Raw genomic sequence first — 25,000 nt, 5'->3', positions numbered from 1 at the left:
CTTACTCCATAATATGTTGTCCAAACTGGTGAAGGAGGACAAGAATTTTCCGTCCAGGAAAAAGGCAAAATCTGGCCCCTGCTATGCAGCTGAATAGAAGATACAGCTGAAGATATCGTAAAGTAAAGTTTATGTGCGCGATATCTTTTTTTATTATTATTATTATTATTCTCAAAACTCTGGGGCACCCAACGATGATTTTCCCCTAAATGCATTGAAAATACATTTAAGGCTGTCCAGAGTACTTTTGATCGAAAAATGCATTCTAAACAGCGCTTACATAAATTTAGTCAGGAGGGCTAAAAGCGAAGCTAATGATTTATAGTTTGCTCATACTAAATATAAAATATATCGTGTAATGCTAAAAGGAGAAGGCAACGACTGTTTCCTCAAATACTGTCAATTGAAAACACTTTTGTAGCTATTCATAAAGTACTTTTAGCTCTATAGAAATGCATTCTAAGTGGCGCTATAAAATTTGCATCTCAGTGTTCGGCCATTCTAGAGGAACTTGAGTCTTTTCGAAATTACGAGGAATTCAGAATTATTTTCCCGAAAATTTTAGATGCAATTTAACGTATTACGAAGGAGATAATTTTTCAGATACCTTCTTTCATCACATTTTTTAATCCGAAAATTTTAGGATTCCATTTTACTCTCTACGAAAAATAGCCTAACCCGGTGAGTGAAATGTGAAAAATTAAAAGTTGGATGCCCTTGACCAGAACTGTGAAAGACAACAATAGGTCTAATTGCAGCACACTTTCTTGTACATTTCCTTGCCGTTGATTTGCATGACTGCAACGTGAAACGTCCAGAAAACTTCCTGGTTTTCACTTTTTATGGAGAAAATGTGGTACATGTTCTTGTTCACTTTTTCCACTGCCGCTCATTTTTTTAGCTCTGCTATGAGATTCGTATCTGTTCGGTGCTCCTAGGGCAAATTGGATCTTTTTAAAAATTACAAGAGCTTCAATAGTATTTTCCCAATTGATTGACCTAGAAGCAATAATACCATCCCTCCATAGCAAGTGCTGCATTGTTGCGCGAACGCGGTCGCTAAGCTTGAATATTCACGTCGCGTATTAAACCTGCTCGTTTGCGGTCATATCGAAGCGTAAAGGTCAACAGTGGTTGTTGATGAGCGAGCAATTATTGTGCAGTTGCGATGGATTTTGTGGAGCAAGCGAGCCAGAAGCAGGAGCACACGTTACCTGCAGATTAGCCGATGGTTATTTGGAGCGGATTCGTCGATTATTCTCGAATTTATAGCGCTTCGAGTGAAGGCGCGTGGAGATGGTCTGTTTGTTTTGTAGCCAGCCTTTAATTCTTCTTTAATGGATAGTACCTACAATTGCAAAACTCAACAAAATGCCACTTAAACCGGCCAGGAAAGACAAGGATACGTTCAGTTGAAGGTATCTAAGCTTTGTTTTGTTATATTTTGACTTTTAGACTATTTTAGTCCATGGGAGTTTCGACGACTCATCGCATTAATTTGTCCATGTGAATATTAATATATTCATTCAGTGACACATACTACGTCTGGGCCGCCTGTGCCCATTCCTCAACTTTTTCGTCAACATACTCTTCAAACAAATCTCTGGAACCAAGCGCCGCTCCTAGATGCTTGCGACCCTCAGTTGTGATGTTAATGGTTGTAATATTATAATAATAATAATAATAATAATAATAATAATAATAATAATAATAATAATAATAATAATAATAATAATAATAATAATAAAAAAACATGAAAACGTGTTGAAAAACTGGCAAAAAATTTTGGGGCTGCAGCCCCCCTCGTACCCCCCCCCCCCCCTCCCCGGCCCGTACGCCCCCTTAAGGAAACTAAAAAGGATAAGCTCTTCTTCAAGCGATTACGTAGTTCTTACCTTTTTGGGTGAGGAAAAAATATATCCCTTTCCGGAACTAGTCGAAGACAAGCCAGAGTACTTACTTCCGGCGAGTGAAGTTTGTCACGCCTGACGTGCTAGCAACCCACCCCAGGCTGTTTTGCTCTGAAAGATCAGTAAAATAAAGCAGTCCCTTGTTGAATATGAATGTCGAGCTACTTCGCTGACACTGCTAACAGGGAAAATTAAAGACTCGCATGCTGCCACGGTAAAGAAAAGCTACATAGAATATAAATATAACTGAAACTAAAGACAAATTATGTCACATGCTACCGCTTAACAAACGAAGCGGAACTTATAAGATCTCGGCGAGTGCAAGAAAGACAAAACCATCTTGCTTGCATATTAAATAGTATACCAAATATAGGTAACACGAATAGCGATTCATAATGCTGACATACAATGTATCCTAAACTGCCAGGAAAAGAGAGATACAAGAGATCAAACTAGATCATTTTTTGAACAGAGAGTATCAACCAACTGTATAACCGACAAGACGTTGCATGAATAAAATTAAAAAGTAGGAAAAAAACCGTCACTTTATGTTGCTCAACCTGTAAAACAATCTCGACCCAGAGCTCTTCTGCGCATTTAGAGGAGAGAGATCAAGGGCTCTGGGGAACCCTGGAGCAAGATTGTCTCTGATTGGTTTCAGCAAAAAACAATAAAATGAACGTGTGGCGTGTCTGGCGTGTGAGCTGGTTTTTCCTTAGAAATGTTGAAGTAAACACGACTGGCCGATTCTTTATTTCAGCGATTCCAAAACACTATTTGCACAACTAATTAGCCAGGATTTTCCAACTTTCAAATGAAATAGCTTAGCTACATATCGAAAATTGAACCAGAAAAAGATTTGAATGTGAAAAAATAAAATGAAAATACACCGACATCTTTGCCAGTTATAATTTAACAAGCATGACACATTACTAATTTTTCTTCAGACTTCCACGTTATCGTATTCACTCGAAGTAGCCGAGTATGAATGAAAACTTGAGCTTCTTGTCGACCTAAATAGCCCCAAAAGAAACTTGCAAGAAAAAAAAAAAGAAAAAGTAAATCGTTCCCTGAAGTGATGCGTGTACAATGCGACTAGATATTTATAGCTGTCTTCTTTTCTCACGATATCACATTTTTAAGTGTTAAAGTTCATGAACAAACATAAATAAAAGGACGCTAAATTCATATTTTGGAAAGTTTTATTGGAATTTCGATACGTTTATCTTAACAAGCCATTCGGGTTTCACTTTATACCGCCTCGTGAAGAAGACCACAGAAATATTTAATCAACTGTCAAGCATATGCGAACTTCAAGTCTCAAATCTGTGATTGGGAACGTTTAACGGTATTTTCTCAGCAGCTACCACAAGAGCCTTGGATCCTTGAAATTCTTCAAGGCCGTTAACTGAATTTCTTCAGTTCTAATACCGAAGCAGCACAAGACTTTCGCGATGGAGTAGATATAAAAGAAGCAATTTTTTTGGTTGGATCAAAGAGCATGCGCTGTGAGGCCCAAATAGCCAGATTTTGGCTACTCCGGCGCAGAGTTTCCCAGAGCTTACGCGCGCATTCACGAACTCGTAAGCACTGGGGTCGAGAATGCCTGTAAAATGGATGAACTTAAAAGATTCACAACTATCAGTGAGAATCAGTAAATAACGGTTTTTGTATCTTCCGACACTTTAAGTTCAAAATATCGCTATGAAACCGTAAACCCAAACAAGGTTATACAAGAATACGCCCGAAGGCGTTAACGCGGGATGTGTTGGTGTCAGGGGGGTGTAAACAAGAATTACCGGTATGTTGAATGGCGAATAGAAAGTTGAGTAGTGTATCAACCAAAAATGTGTGCAGGAGAGACTAAAAGTTGAGTTACACACAAGGGTTCCTTTGCTACTCAAAACAAAACGTACATTAACAGTACCACCATATATGTTAAGAGTATCGGTAGTTCGCTAGAATTTGCGTTCCCTTTTCTGATGTTGTCCAAAAAATGCACTTCCACATTCAACAATAGCATGTAATGCATTATACTTCCAATAACTACAGGGCTGCAAGGCTGTGCTTTAGGGAAAATTTCAGGGATTCGGGCTCCCAAGCATTTTAGTTGGGGTGCCCAGGCCTAAAAGATCTAGATGGTCGCCCAATTAAATAAAATTTTCAGGGAGCCCTTCGGCTTTCCAAACATTTTAGCTGGGGTGCCGGGCCTCCAAGTTGGTCGCTCAAATTTGAGCTGATAGTTAATTATTAAAAATTAAGCAAATTATTTCCTAAACAAGTCAAGCAGAAATTTATTTTGTGAATATTTTCTTCATGAAAAATCACATCCTTTGACCTCCTGAGCGTGCGAAAACAAAAACCCCGCAAGTTGTCATATGAAAGCATGGATAATAGATGAAAGTAAGTTTTCGCAATATATGAGAAACATGGGCAACGCCAGGAGCCGCCGAATATTTTTTTTAAATAATGTTTTTCCAATGGAAAAGTAAGATTCTGGTCTGTTTATGTATTTTTTCTAAAATTTTTTGGGTCAAAAATAAGGACACTATTCTTTTTACTGATCATTTTGATTTAGGTTGAAAAGAAAATTCGCTTTAATAAGATTGACTTAGATCCCGTGGAGCTTTACCCTGGGTGCCAGAGACTTTTCTAACGCGGTTTCCGGTTTCTGTCGCCCGAGGCCAAGTCTTGCGCCGTAATAAGAGCACGGCCTTGAGTCTTCGTCCTCCTCTACACAGTGAGCTTACTTTTCCCTCCTTTGCTGACACAGTATCTTTTTTCGGCTTGTGCAATCCAGCTGACTTGCACGTGCTTCGACGTTGCGGCCAATAAAAATCCACACAATTTTTCGGGACGGGCACGGGATACGGGAAAGTTAAAAAAACAAGGCAATTTTTGACTCCCAAGAAAACGAAAGCAATGCGCTACCGAATTTTAGACGCTGGCTGACTACGTCATCCCGCGTAATAAGAGACGTCAAACTAAAAAGGACAGTATCCTGTTACTGCACATGCCCCAAACTTTGATTTTCGGAATCAAAAGATGCGAGGAGAGTAGGAGAACCTTGAAAGATCCGTTTGCATCGCGCTTGGCCGAGTTCAGAACTACACTAAGACTTCTCAGGATTACAGATCAATGATATATTGTTCCCGTTAAGTTTCGATTTGGACGAAATCGGGATTTTTTGCTGTTACTTTTATTACCGTTAGCCGGAGGACCAAAAGATGGGAATCGCTTTGATGCCGATTGAAGGCTTATTTCTTCTGCCAGCTTCCATACAAGCTCAGATAATTGTGAAAGGAATAGGCAGAAATGAAACAACAACAATAAAGACTGTAAGAAAGAAACCATTGAGACATTGATGTGACTGAGGAGATCTTGTGAAACAAGAACCCATATGAAATGGGGGTAAATTGGTCTGCTTGCTTGCGTGACAATTTGCTTCCCTGACATGACATGACAGGCCGAAAGCAGAGCTGTTGGTCCAGACTGATACTTTTTGCCTATTACTTTTTTCTAGAATACTACATGTTTAGAACCCCCCCCCCCCCCCGGTGGGGGTACTGCCATATGCCATATATGGGCTATATTGGTATGTGCCGCCGTGAAGGGTATGGTTTTCAAGCAGTTTACTCTAGGATAGGGTATATAAATCAGAGCGTTTGGGTCTAGAATAGGCCATCATTTTTCAGGACACTGATCAGTTGGCTGAAGATTTTATCTAGAGTAAGGATTGTGGTATAAGTCGTATAAGGTTTTGTTTTGGCTAGACTACTGTGCTAGTGACCTCAGTAGTTTCTGGAAAACAGCTACTCTAGGATAGGGGGAATTTGGGGAGTTTACTCTAGTATAGGGTAGCAAAATTCAGCTGAACTAGCTCTGGTATAGGTTAAGGGTTCCAGGGTCTCAGCAGCACATCCCCACCAAGAAATTCCTAAAGTACCCCCCCCCCCCCCCGTAAGAAAAACTAGTGCAACGAATTCATAATATAATTTTTGACTAACCTTTGCGATGATTCATAGTGTTGAGAGGCCTGCTCTGGGACCTTAACTCGCCTTCACTCGCCCTAACTCGCAACTTGAGATTATGTTCAAATTTCCTTATCTCGCCTTAACTCGCCTAAACTCGCATTATCTCGCACAAACTCGCCCAATCTCGCCACTGCCAAGTGGATACCAATTTTAATATCTCATCCTACTCTCAGTGTAATTTCACAATTACTCCATAAAGGGAAGACGCCAAAGAATACAAATTTCAAAAGTTTAAAAGATAGTGATTTTTAAGGAAAACAGGGTTTTTGTCTTTAAAAAAATATGTAATTGACCAATCCCATCCTTCTGGAACTTCCAATAGCCTCTGTGGTAAGGGTATTTCACCACTAAAGATTCAATGAGGTTTTTCTTACTTAACATTTTCATGCCTTGGAGTCACAACTGGACTGTCAATGGAACTACCAGGAACAGCCTGAACATGCACTAACTCGTTGCCTAACGAAAAGGCTTCAATGCTAACCATGGCAGAAATTCCAGAGGCATGGGGTCACAGGGTCTAACAAATCCCACATTCACTGTTTGTGTTTTGGTCCACAAAGTAAGTGACATTAACTAAAAGCACAAACAGTGAATCCACGAAAAAGTTTTCATAAAATAGTTTAAGTTTTAGTCTTACACTTCTACGCAAGACAAAGAAACACTCTAAATTCAAGATTGCTTTGAATCTCTGAATTGAAGAAAAAAATATTCTCCTATGATTTGTTTCTAATTTTTGGCTTAAAATAAGAAATCTCGAATCTAGAGTGAAATACAAAAACATAATACCAGAATATCAAATTTTTAGTGTTAAGCTGGTTAATGGTTTACAAAAAAAGTTTACTTGTAATGGAAAGTTTAATTACTTTGCAAATATAATGCATGAAGTTGTTTATGGCATATGAAGAGTAGTAGCATACATATCATCTTATAATCTGATGAAGCTTAATGAGGATTCCAGCTGACAATCATCAATGAAAGGCTAGGATGTAGCCAGAATCGAGAATCCTTTAAATAGTCCACATACTGATTGCAGTCCATATTTCTTATAAATAATTCTTATAAATAATTCTTATAAACATTTACCTCGTACTAGAAGATCTGTACATTGGTTCAACGTGACATCCTGTATGGCCTACATTGTAGTCAGACTGGCAACCATAACCCAGGCATGATTCAGAAGACTTGTTACATTTAGCCCTTAACTGAATAAAGGATTGCTAAAGGTCCAATATTTTACATTGATACGCCAACTTCGTTCGCCATCTTTGAAATTACCTAGAAGATACTGGTAACTCGTGTCTTCCCAGGGCCCTCTCGCTCATGCATTCTGGGTAATTTTCAAGATGGACGGGAAAACTTCTGAAGAAAAGGAGAAGAACTCGTGCAAAACTTTTGATGTTAAATCGAGAAGTTTCAAAATGTATCACATGCAGGTAAGCCAAGCTAAAGCCTTTTACCCTTGCAACGTTAACTCTGTAAAAGCCTTGTTGATCCCAGTCCACCGGCAAGTTTTAGGTTGGAAGCTTCAATGTGGCGTACGTGACATGAAAACACGCACAAAACTCCTGAGCCGCTGATCATTTTGTAAAAATGCGAAGCAGGAAAGATTCATCTTAAGAGTTTGGAGGACAAAGCCGATAGTAAAGAGTGTTTTCTTGTTAATCAAGTTAAATAAGGTATAGTCCTCTGCACAACTATGAACACTTTCTGACATTTTGTAAAAAATAAGTAAGCCTGAACAGAAAATATGGTCATTTATTTTTTGCTGTTTTCCTAGGCTAAGAATGATCAAGAGTTTACTATCAAGTTAGCTTGATCCTCCTTTCTTTTGTAGAAATCAAGGTGTCTCTCACAGGATTGTCCAACTTTAAGGAGGGAGTTTCTAAAATATGGGAACTGCTGTCTTTGCGAAAAGGCATCAGCCTTCATTTGCAAGAAATTAGAATACATTATCCGAGGAAACGAAAAGGCAATCATTTCTGGCAGTGAAAACAAACAATTGAGCTGGACTCCAAGGGAAACCATCAGTGAAGTGGAGAAAATGGATCAAATGGAAGACTTAAAGATAAGTCGTAATTTTCAAGGAGAAAGAAATTTCATTTCTCTTCAGTAAAATTGATTCTGGCATAAAAATTTCCTCAGCTGAGTTGTAATTCGTCAGCTTCCCCGGATTTTTATACTAGTTCTTTGAAGAACATTGACACAGACTGCAAAAACTTTTTTTTTTTCAATTCTAGAGTTAATGATAACAATTGATGACATGTCATGTGATACCTATTATGCTCACCTGCCTATTAAAACATAGTGTTATTGATTTAAAACATAAACAAGAATCGCCGAAAGGCGATTTTTAACTAGGCTGCCAAGGGGCTATTTTTTCTGAGGGGAGGGGGCGGCTATACACACTCAGGCTACCATAAAACCTTGTCGGCAACCATTGCATGCGTTAGAACCTCATGTGAGACTGAAACATAAACTCATTCAGAACATTGTACCTTTTTGAAAGACTTTCGTAACCAAAAAAAAAGAGTACCATTTTTAAGTGGGGGCTGTATAATAACTGTTAAATTCCGCCATTATGAATAAAAATAGACAAGTTAGCCATTAATTCTAAGCAGGAAACAATCTGCATTATTTCCACGTACCCCTCCCTTAATCCCTCTGTGCCCCAAAATATAGCGTGACAGTATAACGTGAACTAATTTGACGTAACTGGAAATTCCAAAAATTGTTGTCGTTCTACGAGTATAATGAGCTGATTTACACTAGACAGAAATATTGTATTGTATGAAAACCAGAAGTATACTAAAACAGACAGTTAACTGCCCATTGATCCCGCCTGATCCAGGGGCCTCACTGACTGCACGGAGACTTTACTGCGCTTTTCACAAACATGCGAACTCTAAAGTTCAAAAGCCACCTTCACAATTGTGGTTATCGCTGCCGTCAATCATAATTACGATCACAAGCAACGAACCTTGAAACAGAGAAACACACAAAACGGATCGAAATCCACAAATCACAAACCATGACCTTTTGAACCCGTGAAGTAAAGTTTTGTTTCCTAATTAAGAGGTCCGTTAAGATGATTGACAGCAGCGAAAAACGCAATCGTCGGTTGGCTTCTGAACTTCAGAATTCGCATGTTTGTGAAAAGTGCGATCCTAATTTGCGGTCCACAGTGTACAAGAAAACGCACTATTTTTTCCACAAGAAGAAAAATATTCAGTTTTAAGATTTTCCTCATGGTATTTTTCTCTAACTTAAAGGAATAAAATCCTTTGCGTTTTGAGACCTAAAAAAGTTTAAAGATTTCTCGCTCGCATGTTGCGTTCACCAGCACGCACTTCAAACAATGTAAATAGATGAAAGGATCGATAACATATTTTTTACGTGATACCGATGCGAGTTAAAAATTCGCTCCAGTTCTGTTTGTCTCACCCAAGACGAACTTTTCTTCATGGAAGATAACTATGCCGCTTTATAACTCGTCCGAAGTTTTTGTGCCAGCTAAACAATATGGAAACACTATTCACAGTGACTCCTTGGATGTTAAAAAGACTGAACGTGACGCACTATTATGCCTTTGTTTACTTCTGATCACATCTTCAAGCGAAGTCTCTCTTTTCAAGCGATTCATCTCAATGCACAATAATTGACCCTTATATTAGTTAAAACCCTATGGTTCATTTATGTTAATGCTGTTTTTTATGGCGGGTGGATGATGTCAAAATTAGTACTACCAAATTGAATGGCGTTTTACCAAAATGAATGGATCACGCCTAAATTGAATGGCCAATCAAACTGAATGGTTCATCGTAAATTAAATGGCATATTACCAAATTAAATGGCAATTTACCAAAATGAATTGATTACTTTCAAATTGAATTGTTCATTTCAATTGTAAGGTGAGTTACAAAATGAATGGATCACGGTCAAATTGAATGGCTTACCAAACTGAACAGGGCTCATCGTTAATTGAATGGCATATGACCAAAGTGAATGGCAATTTACCAAAACGAATTGATAACTTTCAAATTGAATAGTTCATTTCAATTGCGAGGCAAGTTACAAAATGAATGGATCACGGTCAAATTGAATGGCTCATTGCAAACTGAATGGCTCCCGCCGCGAATGGAATCCTGGACCACGTTCAAGGAGCCTGGGATTGAGTAAGGTCGACAGATCCAGGCTTCCGCGGACGAAACGGGCTGATCATCATGGCGGACGAGTTGTTTGTACAACTCAGAAACGTATTGTTCGATGTGTCGAGGCAACTTTAGTTAGACTTGTCGGATGAATTGCTTGAATCTACAGTATCTCGGCTGCAACAAATCAGCCGTCACTTACTTGTTTTTGCAGGAACCAATACAAACCCTTGTTGCAGCCGAGATACTGTAGATTCAAGCAATTCATCCGACAAGTCTGACTAAAGTTGCCTCGACACATCGAACAATACGTTTCTGAGTTGTACAAACAACTCGTCCGCCATGATGATCAGCCCGTTTCGTCCGCGGAAGCCTGGATCTGTCGACCTTACTCAATCCCAGGCTCCTTGAACGTGGTCCAGGATTCCATTCGCGGCGGGAGCCATTCAGTTTGCAATGAGCCATTCAATTTGACCGTGATCCATTCATTTTGTAACTTGCCTCGCAATTGAAATGAACTATTCAATTTGAAAGTTATCAATTCGTTTTGGTAAATTGCCATTCACTTTGGTCATATGCCATTCAATTAACGATGAGCCCTGTTCAGTTTGGTAAGCCATTCAATTTGACCGTGATCCATTCATTTTGTAACTCACCTTGCAATTGAAATGAACAATTCAATTTGAAAGTAATCAATTCATTTTGGTAAATTGCCATTTAATTTGGTAATATGCCATTTAATTTACGATGAACCATTCAGTTTGATTGGCCATTCAATTTAGGCGTGATCCATTCATTTTGGTAAAACGCCATTCAATTTGGTAGTACTAATTTTGACATCATCCACCCGCCATAGTTTTTGCCCCTCACATTGACTGTGTTCGTTCGTATTCAAAACACCTTTACGAAAATAAAGGTCGTATAAGTCATGTGTGTTATGTTTCGAGATAAATGGATTATACGCTTTTTTAAGTTTCCATTTTGCGGTGACTTCAGTTAACATCTTCATTAAATGGTAAAAGAAATATCAAGAAACATCACGAGAGCTGAAAACTTTCAAAGGCATGTTTGTGAAACTCGCTAATGCTGACATCAATATAGCGTGCTTGCTAAATGGGGGAAAACACAGAATTGTGATCACAAGATCATGTACAAATTTAATGATAAAAGCTTAGCAAGATACAAATACAAACAAAAGCAAACCCCCTGAAACCTCGACGTGGGCTACACTTGTATGCTCTACTCAGTCACCAAACCTTGTCAGTAATAGCTCCTATTTTCCGTAAGTCGCTCTCTGTGAAGCTCCCGGATGGGATGTCCCGGTGAAGCTTTAAACTTGTGTGCGAAATTCTCAGAGTCCCTATTTTTGTCCGTGTCTTCTTTATCCTCAGTATCCGAAATTTAGACCTCCAAAGTGGCGTGTGTTGCATTAAATAGAAGGAAATATTTAAAGGAAAAGCCAGTCTTCTAACATGGCAAAGTTGTCACGTCCCTCGCTTATGGACGTGCGTAGTGCCATTCATCGGCAACTAAGTTGTTCGCTTCACTGACTACGAAGGCTTACAATCAAGTCTTCAGCCATAGTGTCGTCAACTGGTGAAATACCTTGCTCATAAATTGTGCTTCTTAATTGCTCATGTACTACATCGATCGATAATTCTCTCTTTGAGTTCACGAAGCGGCCCCGGCGTTCCAATCCTGACGCTCACAGTCATCTTTTAGTGTGAACCTACCGTGAACAGCGTGTCGGTTTGAATGCAGCGCGAGCATTTCTCTGAGTTTCCCAGCGCCAACATCATCTAACTGACTTAAACTCGGACAATACAAAAATTATAGAGTGACTCCCATGATCGAATCGCTTCGAACAACGCAAATAGCCTTCTTCAGGTTCGCAACGCTTTGTGGGTTTTTCAGGGGGAGCGCAGACGAGGTACAAAAAGTATCCGTGCAAGGCTCCGTGCAAGAGAAACTCATATGAAACCATTTGTGAGAACATCGTTTCTCGGTACCAGACCCTCGTGTCTTCCCTCCCCCGGGAGGCCGTTTTTCGCCGCAGACGACCGAAAGCCCATTTTATGACTGGGCGCACAGGCAGCCCAGTAATAAAATAAAGTAAAATATCCTACCTGTGCTTATACTACAGCTACATTTTTTTTTATCAATTCATGATTGTTTTGTTTTCATTTTTTTTTCCTCACTACTGGTAATTTATTACTCTGCCAAATAATTATATAGCTTTAATAAATAATATATGATGATGATGACAATGATTATTATTATGATACAGCCACCAAATGGTCTAGTTTGGAGTCTAAATGCTATATAATTAATAAAGAACAGGACTCCATATCACTAGCATATCCATACTTAAGCTTGTCCCATTAGGAAAATATTTCAGTTAATAAATTTAAACAAGATTTGGCTTCATTCAACTTTGGAGCTCATCTGAAATTTTTGGTTTAATTTTTTCGTAATTGGACAACATGGAGCCTACTATATATATAAGACATACAAAGATTCCAAGGCATCTTTATATGTATGTTACTAAAGCATATTATAAGTTTTAAGCCTTATAACCTCAACATAAGATGGATCATTTTCCCTTAACTCGCCTTAACTCGCACAAACTCGCAACTGATAGGCGAGCTCAATTTTTCCTTGGGCGCGATCCATTCAACCAACATTCAGACCGGTCCAAACCGGGAAAAGAGGACCACCTCAAAAGGTGGACCTGTTTTTTCGAAACTTTTCCGGTTGGACCGAACCGATCCATTGAGTTTTGGACCGAAATTTCCGGAAACTTTGGTTGAATGGATCGCGCCCCTTATCTCGCCTTAACTCGCCTAAACTCGTATTAGCTCGCACAATCTCGCGGCGAGTTAGGGTCCCAGAGTAGGCCTGTTGAGATTGCATTTTTATTTATATCTTTCAAACGTTTGAGGCTAGAACGCGAGCAAATCAGGTAAATATGACTGCACTTGGAACAATTGACCTCTGACGCGAGTTTCACTTTAGAAAAGCTGTTTTTAAAGCAAGCGGAACGAGATTTTCGGGTCGCGAGGCGGCCCTGCTAGCGATAAAATCGCCATGAGTCTTCGTGCCGCTAGCCAAATTTTAAATAAGACGAAAGACTTCTTCGAAAGTCTAAAATATTACTTGAGAATGTAAACAACAAAACTCCGTCGGCGGTGCGGTCCGGAAAGAAATCTTTTGGAATCAATATGACAGTTCTATTGTCTTTTGAAGAAAAAACGAGATGACGCTCGCGCGAGCGCTTAATCGGGACACTGGCCTTTTAAGTGGGTAATGCTTTGCAATGCTTTAAAGTAACCATTGTCCTTGCAATCAAGTTCTCAAAATCTTTTGTTGATGTAGAGTCTGCCAGTATTTAGAAATCACAACGAAAGAAATCTTAATTTGCCCTACCACCGATCATCAACAAGAAATTGTTTCGCTTTCCGAGAAGAACGAAAGACCGGAAACAAACAACTCTCTCTATAATTTCCTCGTTGGTATCTCAAGAACTGAAACTGAATATTCGAATCTTAAACTAGGAAATGTAAATGGCTAGATCAAAGTACTCACCAAGAAATCTGTCTCACCAGATCGAGAAGAAGAAGTACCAAAAGGAAAGTGAAAATTGAAAACTCTGGGACTGTCCCTGCAGTAAAGAATAAAGCCCTTTGTTATATTACTAGACTTTCACTCAACTAAACAAGGAATACCATTGGTTGATTCTTGGTCACGTGGCCTTGACTAAACTCAAATATATCCCGATCGTGATACAATGTACCCCGCTCGGGCCGGGATATATTACAGCACGTGAACAAAACATGGCGGAAAGTGGCGTGACAGAAGGGGGGGAAAACACTGCCAGTTATCTTTTTCGTGAATGAAATATAGCAACACAAACACGAAACCTCAAGCTAATTTAAAATTAAAAAGCAACGATTTTTAAAGTTATCCTAGAAATTCTCAGAAGGAAATCGGCAGGTACTGGAGGAAAAAGATGCAGATAATATAAGGAAAGTACTTTGTAAATCATTCATTCAGTGCTTTTGAGAATTAAATTTTGTTGTTATAAGTACCGAGTCGACTGTTTTGGTTCACTTCGGTTATACTTTTGTGCTGTTGAAGTGAAAGTCTAGAAATATAACAAACTGGGAAACCAGTTTGTTTTGTTTTCTCTCGAGTCCAGATGTTTCCCTTGACTTTGTCTCGGGAAGCATCAGGACTCTCGGGAAAACAAAACTAACTGTTTCCCTCGGGAGCTGACATTACATTAAGTGTATAATATCAGGGGCACCCAACGAGAATATAGTTCAAAACCACATAAACAGAGCATTGTTGAACGTACTTTAGTATTTAAACGGTTAGATAAAGGCTTATTTTTATCCCCTTAAAATTTTTCATCTGTTCGGATTTCCTAGCTGAAAGTATATGATCCGAAAATTATAGGAATCAAAATTTACCTTTTCGAAAATTTCAGCCAGAAAAAAGGCTCCCGAAAATTCTAGGTGACCTTTTTAGGGTAAAAATCCGTTAAAAATGGGCAATTATACCACTTTTTTGATGTTCGAAAATCAGAGAGGAGAGGTAGGCAAGCAAGTAATTTTACAGAAAATGATCCGAAAATTCTAGATCTCAAATCGTCTTCCGAACAGATAATTTTCCGAAAATTGTCGTTGGGTGCCCCTGTAATATGTCACCCATCAGCAAAGTTTACTATGGAGGTTGAACGGAATGCCTCGCTTCCTTTCATCGGTGTTGAACTGTTAAACTTAGCTCCCAGAATCAAGACCAAGGTCTACGTAAAACCAACTAATACGGGCCTTTTACTCCACTACCAGAGCCACGTGGATAATCGGTACAAGCGCAGTCTAATTACCACCATGTTAGATCGAGCTTACCGCATATCTTCCGACTGGTCGTACTTCTCACAAGAATGCGATCGGCTTGAGACTGTATTCTTAAAGCTTAAGTACCCGAGGCACCTATTCAATCTGGCTGTCAAACAATTCGTAGATTCCAAGGTAGCAGACCAGCAGCGAATTCCATCAATTGACACGACTCCAACCCCATCCGAGTAGCCTGCGTAGCAGGCGTCGAAACGGGTAGGGGATAGGGAAAAAGGAGGGGGGTGGGGGAGATCAAATCCCTTCTAAAACGAATCATAAAGACACAGGAACACAGGTAAATACATCTTATTATTTTATTAGCTAATAAGTATGTGTAATCAAATGGTGACGAGTGAAATTAGGGAATAATTTCACGCGCGTCTTGTCCAAATCCTAATAATTTCCCGAGCCTTCAGGCGAGGGAAATTATTAGCATTTGGACAAAACCTTGATTATTCCGGATATCACAAAAACCTCATCCAATAATTGTTTATTATTCTATTAGCTAATACAGCGTTCGCAGTGCCGTAGCCAGACCAAACGGCCAACCGAGGCAGGCGGGAGTTGCTAGGGGGGTTCGGGTTTTTCATAGTATATTGACTGAATTGCTGAATTCTTTGTAATATCATGATGCGTTAAAAATATCCGATGATCGCTTATGTAAAATAAAAATGATCGGCGAAATTCGTCAAAATTTTACCGAGGCGAGTGCCTCGGTTGGCCTCATACTAGCTACGGCGCTGGTTCGGGTTCCCTGTGCCCTGACAGCCCTGACCTAGAACTCTCAACACTCACAGAATCACGCCATACCACACCAATATTAACCCTGCAGAAGGAACGACATTTGGAACTGTTTTGCTTTCCAAGAAAGTGGAAAGGACTAACATACTCCAATACAAACTTTATAAAAAAAAACGGAAATGATTTATGTTTGTAACGTAATATGTATGCTACACTACCAGGAGCTTACCAAGAAATCCGTATCTCTGAGGCCCGCGGTTCAAACGTCGAACTTTACATTAGACTGTTCACAGTCCCCTATTTTGCCGTAAGATCGTCGACATCGAGCGCTTTGCGTTACGGGCTGCCAACTTGCATGAGTGTCAAAACTACTTAGGGGGGAGCGGGCGGTTTGGGAGGAAGCAAGAAAAATAGAGGGACTGTAATAACATCACTGCAGCTCGCATTCAATCAGTGAAAGTAAAGCAAGCTATAGACAAAAGCTGGCTGAATGAAAATACCTTCCTCAAAGTCTGTAGCGTTCAGTGCGTTAAGGACTTTTCCTGCACTCTCAATTTATGTTCTCGTTATGTTTCTGGTGAAAAGACGACGGAAAGCAGCGTAAACCAAACGTCAAACCTCAACTAGGCTCCCGTACCTCTTAACTAGTGTGACAAAACCGAAATTGAAAAAAATCCCTGACTTGTCCTGAATTCCAAGAAACAAAAACACTATGTCCGCGATGTCACTGATATTCACAAAGTCTGGATCGGAGGAGAATTGGCTTGGACTGCTGACACTTAGCTGCGATGGGATCGACTTGTACTGTCCAAGCATTATAATGGTAAAACACCGACAGAGTCATGGCTTTCTCCGTCAATAGGGATATGGGTAGCCCTCTAAAAAGGCTCCAATAATAACTTTTAAATGACACATGTCTAAGACTCACAGCAGTGGATCCTAGAGCAACAATTCGTGCTTCAATTTAGTCAATTCGCTTATTATCTCCGACAGCCTAACGGGTTGCATTAACAGGCACAGTTAAGAGACAATATGTAACGTCGAACAGATCACATGGACACACATGGATGGAGTAAAGCCTTCTTTAACATTAAACACGCGAATTACCGACTTGTTTCGTGCTGAATTAGGTAAATTTGACTATTATATAAATGGAAAAAGGCTAATTTGAAACAAATTGAAAACTTTCTTTAAACGCCCTTGTGGTTGTTTCAGTCTTCCTTAGACGTTCCAACAGGCGCTTTCGTAGTACGCAAACATGAATAACACGCAACAAGCGCTCCTTGATCGGTGAACGCGTTCACGCACCCCCTGACCATCTTTGTGAAAGGCGGATCCTTGCAAAGACAGAGTGCGATCTGGGTACGAGTTAAAAGTATAGACATTAAAACTTTAGGGCTGGTTATTTGAACAAAGATTAGACGGCAGGGCCCACAGAGCAGTTTTTAATTTTCCATATAAGTTAACAAACCTCGTTATAACGAACATATTTTGCCACTCCCTTGACCCTTCGTTATATCGAGGTTCCACTGTAGTTAATTTTATTTATTCATTTTTCAAAAAGGGGGGGGGGATCCTCCAGCCCCTCCCCCTGCGGGGGCCCTGGACGGGTTAAACTGCCGTTCTATTATTTAAAATAATAATTGCGAAATATGACACTTATACACTGGTCCTTCAATAGGCTAGTCTGAGTGTCAGGCTTTTCTAAGGGGCTACGAGACAGGAGATTTTCGCTTTTCTTTTCCCCTTTTTCCTCCAGAAACGCCTGATACTCAGGCTGTCAACAGGTCTTTAACAACTTCCAAAAAACAGAAAACCCTCACTTTCAAAACGAGACCAAGTGCAGAAACAGTCTTCATTATAAAAATGATTTTTTTAATGATAATATAGATAGCTCATTTCACATCTAAGTTTTTTCACTGACTTAACAACTTGACTTGACGGACTGAGGACAACCTAGTTCCCAGGGACGGGTAGGAGAGAACCCTGGGGACGAGGTTGACCAGAAAGTTGCATACCTTTGCGAGGGCAAAGTGTGGTTTGTGCAGGCGCTGGAAACGATCCACGATCTTAAACTTGCAGGGCATTGAGGGGTAGAGTAAGATCACTACACTAACGAGGTTAGAATCAACGATAAGTTAAAGAGACAAACTATTTTCTATTTCACTTTGAACATTTCATCCAGCTTCGTACTCCGGACACCCAGGCCTCTCGGTTTAAACTGGCGTCAGGAGAACAGGAAGGTCGCCTATGATTGTTACGTATATCTCGTTGGTTCCGGCAATCACCGTGTAAAGGATGAGCAAACAAACTGGCGTTGGTAAAATAACCTTCGTGTCTCTTCCGAATTTGAGGGATGAAACCCTTGAAGAGCCTCTTTGACAATGACTCTGAATGCCGCGAGGATCTTGAATATGATAACGAATGTAATAATCATTGTAGTATAGTAGTGAAAGAGTTTTTGCAGATGTCATGTGATGAATATCCCTTCAGACCAAAAAGTTGAAAAAAAATCTTGCGGTAAAAGGAGGGCGGAAAGTTAACAACTTGGTCAAAAATAAAACACGCCCCGGAGTACTGTTAAATCCATTCCTAACTACAACCGCTCAGTATATTTACCATTTGTCAATACTGAGTATGTAAGAGCGTATTTACAGGGTACAGACCATACTTGTTGCTACTCAAGCTTGAATAAAGCAGACAATATCAGTCGGTTCTAAATTTAGGATATAAACTTTACCGCCATAAACTGAATGAGGACTATATACAAGTTGTACGTTAATTCTGCATATCGCACTTCTTGTGTACACGTTAAAACTGCATGTAACACTTCCTTAATCATCCAACTGGTAAAGAAAAGCCACACCACGCATGATTCAATGGGACTGTGGCTGATCAGATGGCAGGCGCATGTCCATCACAAAGTTAGTGGAGTGGCCTGTGGTAGAGAGCGTACCTCACCTCTCGCTTGTTTTGTAAACGGAGGCGACATAACGCGGCCGGTCAACAATCTCTTCCTTCTTGCAAAGTTTGGGCCACAAAACAGGCATGCTTCATACAAAGCTTTCGGGTGCGACTCTGCAATCACTCTCTTTTCTCGATCCCATCGACAGCCTTCCATGAACAAGCCGTTAACAAAGACACCGTCCTCGGGTGGAATTTCGTAATTATTGTCGCCAAGAACCACGAAGACAAACGTCAGGAGATCAATAGGAATGGTGTATTTTCTGGCGTAGTTCTGCTTTGATCCCGTTAAGAAGGCCTGAGTGAAGAAAAACCCAGATACCCAGAAAATGGGAGGCACTCCGTCGTCATACCACTCTTGAAGAAACTTGAGGCGAGCAATCAGATCGTTGACGTAACTGCCGAGTGGTTTAAGAGATGGGTAGGACTTCTTCATCTACAGACCAGGTACTTTGCCTTTAAGAATGCCGCCCGCCACCTCCTCTAGTTCAGAGGGCATACCAACCAGGCCCTGGGATCATATAAAAGGTCGGGTAAACCGTCTTAGTGAGTCCCATTCCTAAACACGCAGCGAAAACTACTTCCTGTAAGTGCGCCTACCCCGTAGAAAAAGGAGCAAAATATATACCCGGCAGCGAGGGGTAAGAGGAAACGGTAACATGTCTCGGGTAGATTTCTCGGGTAGACAAGTGTAATGTGCAACATATCACCCAATATCGCACACAGATGAACAGTCTATGAACGCAACATGATTTGAAATAACGGAGGTTGCCTGACGTACTATTTCCACCTTAGGGGAAACTGTATTTACTGCTTTCAGTCAGCGACAAGTTCGAGAGGGTCCAGTAACACAGTCAACTCTCTTTAAACAGACATCAAGAGTTAGTCTCTGTCTTATTTGACCCTCTATGCATTGGACACCTACAGTAAGTCATTTTCAGTCATTTTCTCTGACTCTCTATAAGGCGCGCAGACACTTCCCGTCGCAATGGCTACGGTCTGCCTTAGAGACTGTAAAGAAATAAAGATTCTACTCCACGTTTAGTCAAAACTTCAAACAAGAACTCTATAAAAATAGCTATTCAATTTATCTGAACGTTCACTCACCTTAACAGCTTTCGGTATGTTGATAAGCGAAGATCGCACGACTTCTCGTTAGCCTGTTAAACCTGACCATTTCCTGCACCAATACCGTGTTCACACTCTGCGTATAGGTGGTGGGGTATTTCTGCAGTGCCGCTTCCGTGTCAAAGTTCTTGTGTAAAATATCCTCAGCCACCCCAAAGAGTATCTCGTCGTCGGATTTTCTACCTTTGGCGGAAGTTCGAGACTGCGTCAAAAGGATACTGTTGAACAACTGTTGGGTTTCCTGTTGGCTCTTACTGATGTCTGCATTTGGCGTGCATTCCAAATACCTCAGGATGCGCAATGAGCGGAAGGCTGCGTCCGTACTCGATGTACGATGCGTAGTCGCCTTCTTTAGGAGCAAAGTAGCTGCCGCTTGGCGAAAACTTGTAGTCTTTATTGTCTATGATGGCCGCGCAGTAGAACGTATCCTAGATTGTCAGCAGGGTTCGTCCATCACGTTACACGGCCTCTGTAGTTGCATTCTCTCGTGAGGTTGCTCAGAGGGGCAAACTGGGCGTCCTGTAACGCAAAAACATGCACCAGCGCACATTACCTACATGAAGGTGATTCGCTCTGACCGGACACCTCTAATTAACAATTATTCCACGAGTGCGCGTTGGCTGTAATCATTTCATATCCAAATAAGCGCGAGTGGAATAATTGCTTTATTAAAAACGCCCACAAAATATCGAGAATTCTTCCCGACTTTATTTGTAAAAACAACCGATTATCAGTTTGTTTTTAATTTTCAGCAAACGCGTACGGTTACCATTTTTGAAGAGCATGGTATAATGGCTCATATACCATAATGGCTAAGCCAATCAGAGCTCTTGAATTGCATTATCCAATGATTCAGGTTTTAATAATTACCTGATAATGATGCCATTCTGAATAGAGAAACTGTCAGTTGGTAGCCCAGCTTGTTCCAGTCCCTTATCTTCACAGGGTCTCCCAAAGTCTCCGGTCACCGAGAAGTCATTCGAACAGGGGATGTTGGTGTCACGGAAAGCTTTCACCCATTCTGCAGTTTGTTGCTGAAAAGAGAAAATACTTCCTTAAAACAAGAGAAATCATTAGTCTCGCTTGCGCAAGAAAACGGAGAGCTCCACTACGAAATGTTTCGTAACCCATGGGGAATTCGAAGAGTTTCTTGACAAGCTCAATTAATTAGCTATCAGTTTAATGACTTTTATAAACTTATATTATTACGGAAGCAAAAATGGCCGATTACCAGGAAAACGTAAGTAGTTGTTTACCATTTTATGATTTAACTGATAGAGAATTTCATGCTATGGTTGGCAGCTGGCCGGATAGGCGTCATGATCTTGACCTTTACGATCTCCTCCCAAATCCAAATAAATTGGACGAGTGCGACCCAGATTTAATGTTAAATACCCCCTGTTCAGAATATTATTCAGTCCGTAGCTTTAATAAAATGCTAGTAAATTCAGATGCAAAATCTTTTTCAATTCTTCACTGCAATATTAGAAGTTTATCTAAAAACCTAAATTTATTAGAAGAACTATTATGCTCCCTTGACTCCAAGCTGGATATACTTGGAATTACAGAAACTAAATTAGGTGAGAAGTCTCTTTCTAATGTAAATATCAAAGGCTAGAATTTTTTTTCACACGGACTCGCCAACAAACGCAGGTGGAGCTGCTTTATATATAGCTAATAATCTTAGGGCCTGTTTACATGGAGGTGGGGGACCCCAGGTAGGTGAGGTAACCCAGTTAGGTGGGGTAACCCGCCTGTCCACATAATCTCTCATTTTAATTTGATCACGTTTACATGACAGGTGGGGTGACCTGCCAGATGTTACCTCACCTACCTGGGGTCCCCCACCTCCATGTAAACAGGCCCTTTAAGCAGTACCTAGGCCTGACATTAAATTTGACGTAGAGCTAGTTGAATCCTGCTGGGCAGAAATTGATGCTGGTTAAGGTAAAAAGAAGATCATAATAGGTTGTATCTACAAGCATCACACTTGTAATTTAGAACAGTTTCACAACCAACTTAATGATATAATCAAAACAATTAATCCCAATAGAAACGAAATTTACACCTTTGGAGATATGAAGAAACTGAAGAGTTTTTAGATAAGCTTTATACCAATAACATCTTGCCGATCATTACTAAACCTACGAGGCTTACTGATCACACAGCAACACTCATTGACCATATATATACAAATTGTTTACAAAATTTCACAGCAGGAATCCTGACAGTTGATATAACAGATCATCTTCCGATTTTCTGCTTTGTCAGAACCCACCCTACACGGAATAATAGTAACAAAAAATATTTTCGAGACTACTAAATTTAATAAAGATCTATACTTGGATGATATAAAACTGATTGATTGGCACGAAATCCTCAACCCAGAAAAGAATCTAAATGAAAAGGTACAGGAGGCAATCAATACCCTGAATAAAATTGTAGACAAACATGCGCCTATCAAGCTGGCTAGCCAAAGCAAGCAAAGGCAACTTAATAAGCCATGGCTCACTAAGCGTATCCTAAAATCGGTAAAAAGGAAACAGAAAATGTACCGTACACATTTCTTATAAACATTATGCAGCTATTCTTTCACATCTTAAGAATAAAAGTAACACAGAATATTATAACATGCAATTTATAAAGTACAAAGACAACCTTAAGCAAATTCGGAAACTTATTGGTACTCTTGTTAAAAGGAAAACCAAAGGTCAAACTTTCCCCACGAGAATCACTTACAACAACAGGACTTTTACAGAAGAAAAGGACATTGCCAAATGATTCAATAACTCCTTTGTAAACATTGGGCCAACTTTAGCAAAGGAAATCAAAACTGATCATACAGACCCTTTGCAATATAATTATAGAATCTACGCCATCAAACAGTTTTTAACCTGCTCCAGTAACCCAAACGCAAGTAATTACATTATTTGCTGGGCTAAAAGGAAACAAAGCATCCCTTATTGTTCCTAACAAGCTCATTAAACTTGAAACTCAACAGCTCTCTGCACCCTTTACTGAAATATATAATGAATCAATATTATCAGGGGAGTTTCCTGAAATCTTTAAGATATCAAAAGTAACCCCAATATTTAAAAGTGGTAGTCTATCTGAGTTAGGAAATTACAGGCCAATAGCAGTTATTTCTCCCTTTAGTAAAGTACAGGAAAGACTAGTATATGACCAACTTGTGTCCTATCTGGAAAAAGAATGTCTACTTTTTAACTTCCAATTTGGCTTTCGAAAGGGATATTCCACTGAATATGCCATTCTAGAAACTGTGGAAAAATTAAAGTCAGCAGTTGATGATCAAAAAATAACATGTGGTATCTTTTTAGACTTTTCCAGGGCCTTTGATACAACTAACCACCATATTCTCTTAGAAAAATTACATAAGTATGGGATCCAAGGACTCCCCCAAGCATGGTTTTCAAGCTATATAACTAATCGTAAGCAACATGTCAAAGTTGGTAAAACAGAATCTAGCCTGAAAACTATCAAATGCGGCATACATCAAGGTTCCACACTAGGTCCACTGCTGTTTCTGTTGTATATTAACGATTTGCCCAGGTCCTCGAAGAAATTAAGAGGGAGTCTCCCTAAAACCGGTCCACTGCGTTTCGGGTCGGAAAATCAATTTCCTTTAAACTTTGCCCATGAATATATCTTAGTCCAAAAGTAATTGAAACCGCATTAGTTTTTGAAAATATTTCAAAATAAAATTTTTCGGGAGGAAAATCACTTCAGCACTCGAAGGCCAAAATTTTGCAGTGACAAAGAGTAAAAATAGCGCATATTGCCGAGTTCACCACTTCAAAGTTTTGCACTTTCAACGACTTTTTTCACTTCCTAGGATTAAATTGGTCCTTAAATGATGTAAAGGACACAATTTTGGTCCTTCAAAAACAACTCGTGTCTACTAAATATTTTTTGATTTACACCCACTTTGCCGTACGCAGGAAATGACTCAAAAATGCATATTTTCATCGTAGCACTGTGCAAAATCCCCACATCTTCTAAACAAAATGTCTTTTCAGACCAACAAAGGGAATGTCCAAAAACATAGAAACATAAAAATATGTTGTGATTTTAACGATTTATCAGCACAGCCGATCGACGAAATATGCCTATTTTCCGTTATGACTGTTTACAATACACGATGGAAGTTCTTAATGCAAAGCCCGAATAACACAATAATTCATCAAATGTATCAAGTATTTTAAACTTTTTGTGACTTTTGACACAATAGAACATCATGCAGGAAAGGAAAGCCTTTAAGCCGAACGCATTAATACTACAGGTGTACCTGTTTACAGCGCTTGATCCGATCGAGTCGTCTTCGCTGTGTACACAAAACTGATATCACATGATGGCTCCTGTCACGCATTCCTATATCTGGAATCGTTACGCCGTGAAAACACTTTTTGCTAGTCTGACTAAAATTGAAAGGCAGGAAATTATCTTATCAATAGAGTATTCTATTATATTTATCGCAGTTTTCGTTGACAAGCTACAATATCAAGAATCATGCATGCATAAGTGCCCAGTTCATTAACAACAGCAACTTTTTAGTTTTCCACGAACAGGCTCCTGTCCATTCAGGTTAGCATTTATAAAACAATTGGTTGTCGCTATGAGCTTTCTCTTTGTTTTGTTTTATGCTTGTCGTTTAAGTTTGCATTTTTTATTATTTTTAATATATTTCATATTTCTGGTAGCCCATGGTATTAAACCGACGAGTACCTGTTTTCAGGTCTAATCAAGCTCCCCGACTCAGGGTGGGCCTGGGGATAGGGGTGGAGTGTGCTTGCTGGCAGGAGGTCCGCTAGACTGTTCACAGTCCTCTATTTTTCCGTAAATCGTCGGTATCAAGCACATTCTCTAACAGGTGGCCATCTTGGTTTTAAAATGTACCGGGTTTAGCCTGGGGATGACTATGAAATCTACTCTTGGGGCAGCGGACCCAAGAAGGCCCGCACATTTGGACGATTTTACGGAAAGATAAGGGACAGTGAACAGTCTAGTGGCCCGCAAGCAAACACCCCCCTTGCTATTATCCTAGAACAAATACTGTATCTTTGAAATTAGGTTACCCTGCATTTAAAACTGGCGTGCTGGTTTACCTCGTTTAGCGCTTTCGATTTTGACTCCAGGGCTAAAAGCGCAGCTCTGACTCG

General features: G+C 39.9%; 2 protein-coding genes and 1 pseudogene across 2 annotated transcripts in view; 1 reads left to right on the top strand and 2 right to left on the bottom strand.

The window, feature by feature from the left end:
* The window catches only part of LOC140924799 (uncharacterized), a 67,573-nt gene that overhangs the window by 17,922 nt on the left and 24,651 nt on the right, over positions 1 to 25,000 (bottom strand). The gene's annotated exons all lie outside the window — the stretch shown is intronic.
* The window catches only part of LOC140924857 (dynein axonemal heavy chain 7-like), a 16,928-nt gene continuing 11,718 nt past the window's right edge, over positions 19,791 to 25,000 (bottom strand). Inside the window, exons 3-4 of the mRNA XM_073374860.1 lie at positions 20,694 to 20,857; positions 19,791 to 20,342 (exon numbers count right to left, since the gene is read on the bottom strand). Coding sequence (XP_073230961.1) covers positions 20,321 to 20,342; positions 20,694 to 20,857 — 186 coding nt within the window. The 3' untranslated portion in view covers positions 19,791 to 20,320. The remainder of the gene's footprint in view (positions 20,343 to 20,693; positions 20,858 to 25,000) is intronic.
* LOC140924946 (uncharacterized) lies at positions 21,043 to 24,378 on the top strand (annotated as a pseudogene).

The sequence above is a fragment of the Porites lutea genome, chromosome 14, assembly GCF_958299795.1.
Source record: "Porites lutea chromosome 14, jaPorLute2.1, whole genome shotgun sequence".
Classification (NCBI taxonomy): Eukaryota; Metazoa; Cnidaria; class Anthozoa; order Scleractinia; family Poritidae; genus Porites; species Porites lutea.
Note: the sequence above shows the minus strand (reverse complement) of the source record. Positions and strands in the feature narration are given on the sequence as shown.